A 10,794-nucleotide genomic window follows, 5' to 3' on the forward strand; every position below is an offset into this window, starting at 1 on the left:
ATCCTCGGGAAGAGGTCGGGCCTCACTGTGTTGCCACCACGAAACATTCAGGGTCTCCTCACCCACACAAGTCGGCTTAACAGGAAGATAGCAGTGATGTGCCCAGAACAGATGACTCATTTTAATATGTGGAGAAGAAATCCGCGTTGTTTTAAGTGCGTACCAGCAGCTGCTGTCATTCGGCTGTGAGCAGATGTTAGACCTCCAAAAGCTTTGCTGATAATTAAAATACTAACAGTGAGCGTTTTGCCCCAGCTGCAGGTTCTGTTTACTGTAAATTTGATTTTAATGGTGCCTCTGTGCTGTTACTGAGGAGCGGTTTGCTTTTTACCTCCATACAAAAGTGTCTGCAATGAAGACAGATGTCTGTTTCCTCTCATTTCCTCGGGAAGGAAACGAAGGTACTGTAACATACAGGGAATCTGAACATGCCTACAAAAACGAATGGGATCTTTTTGTAGGATTTGCCCAAAAAACAACACGGCGCAAGTTTATTTAATCTGCCTTGTTAGCCCTTTAAAGCCACCTTGTAAGAGAAACACCCCACTACCAACACTGGCTGGCTTCCTATTTGCACGAGTTCACCTTTTAAAACGTGCGTGGTGCATACACCTTTGAAAAACAGGCGTTGTCTCCTCACATTGTGTTCACCACACTGGGAGTTTCATTACGCTGTCCAGGGACAGTAGGAAAAGGTCGTCGGGCTCCCTAATTTCCTGATGCCTGACGCAGGAAGGAATGTCAGCGCTAGAGAGAGTGGGACAGAGGAGGGGGCCTTACAGCAGGCGGACTGGCTGCCGCTCACGCGGGGTCTTTAAGGTCGAGAACGCTGCGGGCCTGGCATCCCACCGCTCCGGTCACTCCTCGAACGCATCAGCCGGTGCCACCAATGCTGAGCAGACCCCGTGCAGAGAGCGGGATGAGGGCTGGGTCCCCCGGGGCCTCCCAGGGGAGCACACGCCCAGAGGACAGGAGAGAAGGCCTCCAAGACGGAGACCCCTCACGGTGGCCACGGACTGACCTCGAGATCCCCAAATATGTGCAAAATGCCAAAGGCACTTTGTGCTGATCCCTACAGAGCTGCCCCTCCCCCTCGCCTTGCTCCACACAGGGCCGAAGACATTTGAGCACTTTCTGCTAGTAAATCACCGGCAGTTTTTAAGAAGCGCTCTTCATGGGTAAATGACAAGATCAGAGCACTTTACAGTTTAACTCTAAAATCCCATTTCATCACCCTTGTGAAGCATGATGACACCATTTCTGTCACATGAGTCAAATTTCCAAAGTTCTATGGCTGTCACGGGCCATCTATCAACACGGCCCTCAGGCCTCTGCCTTTGCAGCCGAGAACCAGTTAACCACACCCGCCCTTCACGTCCCTCCCCAAAACGCCTGTCAGGATAACCTTAAACCCCGGTCTTGTCTTCCCGAGTGAGATTTGTGTGCATGGCTCCCATTGGGTCTTCATGCACGGAAATGATGATAGATACCTAAGAGTCTGATATGATACAAAATTTCTTAGGGTTGGTGACTTTAGAGGTAAAATATTGTCTTTTATTCTTTGTCACTCTTCAGTGCCCATAGAAATGTCTAGGCCCGTGGAGACTGTTCAGAGTAAAGTTAGAAACCTGGCCAGTCATGTATTTCTAACTTGAGATAAAATTTATTCTTAGTTTTTTCTGAGTATCTTAGAATTTCTTTCAGGGGTCATATATGATTATCTCTGATCACTACCAATCACAGATGTAGTGCTAATGATAATCGAGAAAGAAGGACTACAACTTTTGTCACCTAAGTCTGTCCTGGCTTGCCGGGAGTGTTCCCTCTGTTCCCTCAGAAAAAAATGCACGGTGTATCTTGTAAAATTGTGTATTTGAATTTCTGTCAGGCCAGTTCACGGAAGCTTAGGTTTCAGAATGACCAAAACAGGTGCGTGCTCTGAAATTCACGCCACCGTGTAGCGGTCATTTTTAACAAGCATGCCGGAGAGTGAAGATAGTTGTAATTTTGTGTCTCCGGTTACTTAAATATTTCTGATTTGTGTGCGAATTTGATTAACACTGACCAGAATGCCTTTCTAACCCTGGAAAATACTGGTCAGAAGGTGTTGACCGTCTTTTGTTCTCTCAAAAACAAGCAAACAAACAAACAAAATTGATGGTGACATTGTCATTCCGGTATGGGGTTGGTTGTCAGGCTGAGCGGTTACCGTTTCCCCGTGAGGTTACAAACCAGGTCAGGAGTGTTTCTCAGACCCCTTGGTTGGAGTTTTCCTTCAGGGACGTGAAGCAGCACAAAGCGTTCGGTGTGGGGAGCGCCCCCCTGATATGTGTGGTGTTCACGTTGAGAGTGAACTTCTTCACCCCCGGGCTTCGGTGGGAGCCCTCTTGTTGACATCCCGCAGCAGCCGGACCGGTAATTATTTGGCCAAAGCATGACTACGCCATAGAGCAATTATTGATATTGCTTTGACTGGCTGTGCTGTTGTAGGAATAATTTATCCCCCGCTTCAAAATTTCCACAAGGTTATATTGCGTTGAATTTTAATTTGTCATTTTTTCTGCTCTCACTTGAAAAACTTATAAGCTTTTGTGACATTAAAATATGGTTCTAATTTATTAGCATAATCTGTTAATATTGTTTCATTTTAATAGACATTAAGTATGATTTCTTAACGCTCTTGTTAAAATTACATCTTAAAATTGAAGTCAAGAAAAATTATATGTGGCTTAAGGATCCCAGTGTCACGTGTGCCCCAAATTTTTATATGAAAATATTCCCTCTTTAATCGCATCGTATCTGAGGTGCTTCAGTTATGACGAGGAGCCGCCCGAGCATTTTCGAGCCTAGCACCCTTCCAAAATACGAAATCTGCACCGCGCACAGTGGGAGAGCCTCTCCCTCCGCTAGGGTGCCCCCCCCCCACCCGGTTCACGAATCACCTAACGAAGGCTGCGAGATCCTTAAGAAAATAATAGAAATCACACCGAGGGACACACGGCATCTGGCGTAACCGAGCACCATACAGACACAAGTGCTCCCGGTAGCACGCGGGGCTCCCACAGGATATTAGCACGAGCTTCCCCGGCACGCCGGGCGCCTCACCCCACACGGGTCCCTTTCATGCCGTCTTTATCTGCTACGCGATGCATGAAATCTGCTTTCGGTTTTAGAACGGCTGGCCACCTTTGACCCCTTTCGTGGAGACACAATGTGACCTTTCTATTGTCATCGGCTTTCATTCTCCTGAAAATTCTATGAATTTTTATTACAAGTTTTTTTTCAACCACGCCGAGGCTTCTACAAATGACTTGCGGCAGAGGAGATGAAGTTGTTGGACTGGCGTTAGGCAAGTTTTACAGCCGGCGTGCGTGCCGCTGAGCAGCCCGGGCCTGTGTCCTGCAATGTCACACGCCAGTAACTGCTGAGCCTACTATTGGATAAATACATCATTTTATGGAACATTGATTGTTCTATAAACCCAATGGAGTATTATGCTCTATGATCAAACCATTTAGATTGTGTGTAGAGCACAGAAAATGCCATATTCAGGATGGTACTAAAAGTGCCATTTGTGTATTTTATGGATGTCATTACAGGGGAAACTTCTCTCTGTAGGCCCTGTTTACTGCAAAATTTTTTAGTCTGTAATGACATTTTTCATTCACAACGTATGCCTTCAAGAGAGGGGGCCCTTGTTTTATTTGTTTCATTCGAGTTTACTGCACAAATTCTGTACATTTTAATTAAATGTAAGCTTAACAAAAGCATAAGGTATTTATTCTGTGGGAAAGCGCGATGACAGTAACAAAAGAATAACACGCACACGAAGAGGACACAGTCAGGTGCTCAGCCCTATTTGTAGCTGCCCAGAAGCCCCCAGCCCGCAGAACAGAGCCATCAGCATGGTTTGGGGGGCAGGGGGTGGGGGTCAGTGTCTCCGACTTAACCCCTCCACGCCTGCACTCCAGGTCTGTGGCTTTCAACTCCGAAGATGTTCTCTTCAGGGAGGACAGATAAGAGGGAACCGTCTCTCTCAACCGTCTTCTGGAGAAAGTGAGCCTAATCCGGAATCACTTCCCTGGAAACGAATCCTCAGCTCTCGCCCCCAAAAGAACCCTTCTCATTTCAGCCAAGTTGTAAACTTTCAACGCGTTTAACTATGAGAGGGGAGTATAATATCTCTGTAGTCACGAAAACAAATGAGCAGTAAGGTGAGATTGTTTTTTAATGTTTTATTTATTTTTGAGAGAGAGAGAGAGAGAGAGAGAGACAGAGTGTGGGTGGGGGAGGGGCAGAAAGAGAGGGAGACACAGAATCTGAAACAGGATCCGGGCTCTGTGCTGTCCCCGACGCGGGGCTCGAACTCAGGAATGGCGAGATCGTGACCTAGGCCAAAGTCGGACGCTTAACCGACTGAGCCACCCAAGGCATATCCCGTAAGTTGAGATTTTTCATAAGCAGTCAGGAGGCTGCGTTTTAACTTCATTTGCCCCTTCTGCACAGAGAGATTTGTGGTCCTCTCACAGACGGGTCCAGAAAGGCTCCATCAGATGCATGGCTTGATTAGCTACAATTATCACACGGAAATCCAACATAGCCTTTGAAAGACGTGAAGCGTAGCGCAAATATGATGCTGGGCGTCCGTGCTCTGTTAACGATTTGTGCACTTCTGGACCTATACCGGTGACTAAGCAGTTAAGGATAAGCCCGTACAGAGTTCCTGTTTTCCAAATACCATATCCACTTGGCCATTTGCATTGGTGAGCTTTACGGTTCATATTTACTCGAAAGAGCTCAAAAATTGAAGTTGATGTGCCCAGTAAATTCTTGGTCATAGCCCAGTTAGAATTTAAAGTTACAGTAGAGATTCACATTAGTTTAAATGACACTTGAACTTCTACATAGCTCCACATTAATTCATTATGGGCGAAATGGAAGAATCTTCAGTGGGTGAATCTTTTTCAATCTGATTGAGGCTGTTACATTTTATAGGTGCTATTTTTCAAGGCAGTACTGACAGCACTCGAAGTTATTAAATTGCTGAATCAAAAGATGGGCCTGTACTCGCATTTATGAACTGATGGAGTGGCTGGGCTCGCGCCGAGCGGAGGTTAAGATGTTGGAGGTGCCCTGCTCCATCACACGCCGTCGTGACAGCAGTATTTACCCATGTAGTTTACTTTAATGGTCTGGAAGTGGCTTCACCCACCTCTGGATTCAAATAAATTCCGTAAGTAGTTCAGAATAGCGTAATTACCAGCGCTGCAAGGGATTCAGAGGGTAACGCTGCACCCAGGAGGGCTTCTGTCCGGCCGCAGCCCGGAGGAGGAGGCCCCGGGGCTCTTCCTTTCGCAGGCGCCGGGCCACCAGGCCACCGGAGCCTCCGTGTCTCCCACCTGCCAGGGTCTCTCCTGCCCTCGACGCCGAGGCAGCATGCCCTCTTCTGCAATGACGTGGGGTTGGTTTGAAGGGTGCCTTCTTTATTTTTGTGTCCATATTTCTTCATGTCTTTTTGTTTTAATTTAGTTTCCCAAACTCTAAGTTAAACTGGAAAGGACCTTGAACTTAGGGAGTGAACAGAAACCAGCACATCAAGTTCAGGATGTAATGATGGCAGAATGGACAGAAACAAACAGGATCAAGTTCAGGGTGTCATGAGGGCAAGCAAGCCCCAGGTGGAGGGGTGGAGGCAGGGAGAAATTGGGAGCATGTGCACCGGAGACCAGGGGTCCCAGAGGAAGGCGCCCCCAGCAGGCTGGTGGTATCCCCAGTGTAGACTCCTGCAGGCATGTGAGTGCGAGCAGGGGGTCCTGTGGGGTGCCCTGTCCTTGCGTTCTGCTGCAGACCAAGCCTCCCGACCTCTTTGGAGAGAGATTCTAGGGAGATTCGAAGTTCAGAAGATAAACCGAGATGAGGTCAAGTACACACCAGGGCTCAGCACCCTCCTTCTAGGACCCGTGCGGTTTCACCTGCTCTCGTGCCTGCCCCCAGACTACAGCCTTCCCAGGGCTGTGCTTTCCTTGTATAAAGCAGAGGTGCAGGGGGGGTGCAGGATGGAGGGACATCGCAGCAGGCACGTCCCTGGGCGGGGCAGCTGGGTTGATTCCCTTAAACCCTGCAGAGGCTCACATGACCTCTGCAAAGTCTTCAGAGCTACGAGGGCTGGGAGTCCCCAGTGTGGAGACCACCACTGCCACAGGGCACCTGCCCCGGGGCACCTGCCCCTGAGCACCAGGCAGTTGGCACCTGGGAGGTGCTTGCTCACAGAGGCGGGTTAAGGAGCAAGCTCCCTGCTCTGGGTTCTCCCCTTTCCTCGGAGGGTAAACAGGACACCTGATACACTTTGGTTAGGGCATTTAGCTAGAACCATTGGTGTTTTGGACCCTCCCCGGGAAGGTTCAGTTGACCTTTAAGATGTGATGGCATGGCTTTCGCCTGGCTGGTGACAGCTTGGCCAGGCCTGGTCCGCCCATGGCTGCACGGCCAGCCCGGGGCCACACCCCCTGGTCAGGGTGTAACGTAACCCGAGAGAGTAAGAGGGAGGTTCTGCTCCTGGAGATCATCCCGCTTGACGCCACGAGGCTTTCCCTGACCCAAGAGTCTGTGATTCCATAATCGCTCTAAGATTCATGCTTTAGAGCGCATCCTCAGAGGCAGAAAACACAAGGTGACAGAAAACCGACCCCACGAACTCGCGGTACGGTGAGCTTCGTTCCAGTTGGTTCCCTGCCCACACCATCAAGTGCCACCAGGAGACCCTTGCCCTCCCTCCGGCCTGCCAGGTGACAGGGGTTGCAGTGGTATGAATTGCCCTGACCTCTGACTGTCGAACAGGGGGGCATAGACCACCCAGACGTCACGGCACTGTATATGGAATGGGCCAGGAGTTTGCATTCGGAGCTTAGCGTGGGGTTCCAAATCCAGGACTGTCGCCTGCAGTCTGCATGTGAGCTCAGTGTGCCCTCGCGGTAAATGTGATTGAAGGGCTTCTGTGGATCGTGCCTGAGATACTGTGCCTCCTAGAGACGGGCCTTGTCTGGGGTCTGTGCTCAGAGTGGACTCTGTGTTGAAAGAAATGCTTTCTTACGGAAGTGGACCAACATGTTAAACAAAACTCTTATTTTTGAGGGATGCTAGCAATACATAATCGTAACAGTTTGTAATCATTTTCTTTCCTTTGGTGAGGATAAAGCATTCTTTTTAAAAATGACCTACAGGGGCGTCTGGGTGGCTCAGTCGGTTGACGGTCCGACTTGGGCTCAGGTCATGATCTCATGATTCATGAGTTCAAGCCCCACATCGGGACTCTGTGCTGACAGCTCAGAGCCTGGAGCCTGCTTCCGATTCTGTGTCTCCCTCTCTCTCTGTCCCTCTCCTCGCTTGCTTGCTCGCTCTCTCTCTCAAAAGTAAAATAAAACATCAAAAACAATTTTTTAATTACCTACAATAAAGACAGTAAGATGAAATCCTTTAAAACTGTGGTGGCCATTGGAAATCCTCATTGATTGGTTATCACCTAGGGGGGAAGGAGGCAATAATAAGAACACGGATCTTTTCCCTGTTTTGATGGAAAGAAATCAGTTTTCAGTCGTGTTTCATCCTGTCCAGCGTCGGCCTGTGTCGGAACTGACGCTGGGGGGATGGGTGTCCATGCCTGCGTCCCGGGCCCTCCTCACGTCTGTTCGTAAACCTACGAAAAGACTTGCCTTTGGGTCAGAATACACTGCCACTCTTCACTGTCCTTCACTGCCCACCAGTGACTGAATGTCTCGTTCCAAGTGACAGTAATCGAGGGGGGTGGTTGTAGCCACACCCCTGCCCTGGGAACAGGGAAAGCAAACGCTGGCTGATGAGAGTTGTTATTTGGACAGTCGAACCAGGAGGACAGAAAAATGCCTGTTCCTGTCGCACACCCGTGGCCGAGCCGTCAGAGTCCGCACACGGCCGGCCCCGGAGGCCCCTGGCTCACCGTGGTGTTTCTGCCGAGGGGTTAAAGCTTCTGCACAACCGTTGTCTTACTTGTAAGCCTAACAGTCGTGTTTCGAGGCTCTAACTGGTCCCTGTCTCCCATAGGCATTGTTTCCAAGTCCTACGAATGCCGTCTGAAGGGCCAAGGAGCCACGTTCGTGGAGACAGACAGCCCGTTCACCGCGGCCGCGCTGGCGGCCGCGTCCCCCGTCAAGGAGCGGCCCCGTAGGGACAGCACGAGGCGGGCGGCGGCCGAGCAGGTGATCGTCATCCAGGGCTACGGCGGGGAGTTCGCGCTCGACGCCTCCGTGGAGGAGACCGCCGCGGCCACGCTGCAGACACTGGCGCTGGCCGGCCAGGTGGCCCGGGTGGTGCACATCACAGAAGACGGGCAGGTGATCGCGGCCGGTCAGAGTGGCGCCCACGGGGGCGCTGTGGCCCCCGGGCCGGTCCTGCCCGAGCAGTTGGCGGACGGGGCCACCCAGGTGGTGGTCGTGGGGGGCTCGCTGGACGGCCACGGCGCGGACGGGCCCCTCAGCCCGGAAGGCGCTGTGATACAGCAGGTGACCAAGCAGGAGATCTTAGACCTCGCTGAGGCCGGAGTCCCCCCGCCCGACGCGGCCTCGGCCTTGGACGCCCTGCTGTGTGCGGTCACCGAGCTGGGAGGGGCTGAAGGCCGGGTCGGGCCCGACGAGAAAGGCAGGTCGGGCCACAAGGACGTGCTGGTCCAGCTGCCCGGTCAGGAGGCGCCCCCCGCCACCACCCAGCCCGAGGCCCCCGAGATCCACATGTTCCAGGACGTGCGGGAGGGCACGGCCCCCGGGGAGCCTGTGGAGGTGCTGACCCAGGTCGTGCGGCCCCCGGCCCTCACCGCCTCGCAGGAGCGCGCGCAGGTGGCCTTCAAGAAGGTGGTGCAGGGCGTGCTCCAGTTCGCCGTGTGCGACTCGGCCACGGCCGGCCAGCTCATGAAGGAGGGCGTCACACAGCTCATCGTGAACGAGGAGGGCACCGTGCACATGCTGGCCCGGGAGGGCTCCCAGATCATCATGCAGGAGGCCGAGGCGCACGGCCCGCGCGTGGACCTGGCCGAGCCCGACGGCGAGATCTCGCAGATCATTGTGACAGAAGAGCTGGTCCAGGCCATGGTCCAGGAGTCGGGCGGCTTTCCCGAGGGCGCCACTCACTACATCGTGACGGAGCTGCCCCCTGGGGTGCCGGAGGAGGCGGGCGTGTACTCACACACCCTGATCGAGGCGGCCGACTCGCAGGGGATCCTGCAGGCCGGCGCCGCGCTCAGCGCCGAGGCCTTGGGCCCAAATGGAACCCAGCAGCTGACGAGTATGGTCATTTACACCCAGGATGGGTCCCCGGCAGCGACTGTCATTCAGGGCCAAAGAGAGAGTAACGAACTCCAAGAAGCGTGAGGCACGCACGGCCCGGGGCAGGTTGGGGAGGTCCGGGTGCAGACGTCCGCTCCCGGCCCGGGGCGGACGAGGGCGGTCCGGCACCCGGGGCACGGTGTCCCCTGGACTTCATTCACAGGGCCTCCGGGACGGTGACGCGGTGCTCCTGGGGCCGCCCGCCCGCTTTCCGGGCGGCTTGGCACCGGCTGCGGGGGGCGTGCACGGGGTGCGGGGGCCGCCACCGCTGGGAAGGCCCCGGGTGGGACGGGGTGCCGCGGGGCAGACCCCCAGGCCAGCCAGCCTGTCTCCTGCTGGCTCTTTTGTGACTGGTCGCTTCCCTCCGTTCTGTGCTCCGTGCTGAGGAGAAGCCACGTGTTTTAATGTTTCCACCCCCACCGAGTGTTTTCCCGTTTCAGTTATCAAAGGACTGTGGCTCGCGGCGGAAAAGTCCGAGCAGCGTCTCCTGCGGCCTGAGACATGCCTGCTGTTCCAGTCCAGCATGTCGCCGTTTTAACGTTTTAGTATAGATTTGCTTCAGAATTGCAGCTACAGGTATTACCGTCTTGCAGCAGGCCACCCCTGTTCATTTCCCTGAAATCTTAGGATCGCGGGGTCCCCAGACCAAAGGAAGACCTATTCATCTCATGCGTCCTCTCCCCAGACATCATGGGGGTGTCCCTCGCTCTGGTTGCACTCTGCTTAAAAGAAGCCTTCCTAAGCCGGTGGTGAAGAACAGCCTTGACGTTTCTATTTGACGAAAATCTACCTTGGTTTAGACAACCCAGCGCTTCTAACTTTGACTTCGTTTCATACAATAAAGTCTATATATGAAATGCGTACTCTGGAAAATATTGTTCATACCAATATTTTGCTTTTATAACAAGTGTCTGTTCATACTGATCCCACTTCTGCAGGATTCATTTGTGACTTCTGTCCGTGTGAAGGAGCTGACATTAAACATTAGTACTAGAAAGCCGTGCTCCCGCAGCCCCGGGCCTGACCGCGTCGTCCGTGTTTAGTCGTGGGCTCCCTGCAGCTGTTGGAATGCAGCTTCATGTTCTAGTAACTCACGTCTTGATCCACTTCTCTTCTTCCTTTTCCAAAAGTGTAAAAACAGTTCCCCTCCCCCGAACGCAAAGGTTGTTTTCGTTCTATTTTTTTTTCCTTTGAAATAAAATTACAGCATTAAAAGATAACGACGGTCTCTTATTTCCAACAGCCGGCCTGTGGGCAGCTGTACAAGCAGACGAGGGCCTCTTCTTCTGTCCCACACCAGGGTTTGTCCCCCCGCTCTGCCCACGACGAGGGAACTGCTTTCTGTCGGGGACCTCCTACGGCCCGGTGCCAGTTCTGTTGGGCGCGTGGGCCAAGCACCTTCTGGTGACAATGGCATATTCTATCACGGTTGCTATCTAAAAAT

General features: G+C 52.6%; 1 protein-coding gene across 1 annotated transcript in view; it reads left to right on the plus strand.

The window, feature by feature from the left end:
* Positions 1-10,564, plus strand: part of ZNF407 (zinc finger protein 407) — a 458,246-nt gene extending 447,682 nt beyond the window's left edge. The window contains exon 9 of the mRNA XM_025931398.2: positions 8,077-10,564. Coding sequence (XP_025787183.2) covers positions 8,077-9,395 — 1,319 coding nt within the window. The 3' untranslated portion in view covers positions 9,396-10,564. The remainder of the gene's footprint in view (positions 1-8,076) is intronic.
* Positions 10,565-10,794: the final 230 nt, after the last annotated feature.

Source organism: Puma concolor, chromosome D3 (genome assembly GCF_028749965.1).
Source record: "Puma concolor isolate L17-30 chromosome D3, mPumCon1.1.hap2, whole genome shotgun sequence".
NCBI classification, from domain to species: Eukaryota; Metazoa; Chordata; class Mammalia; order Carnivora; family Felidae; genus Puma; species Puma concolor.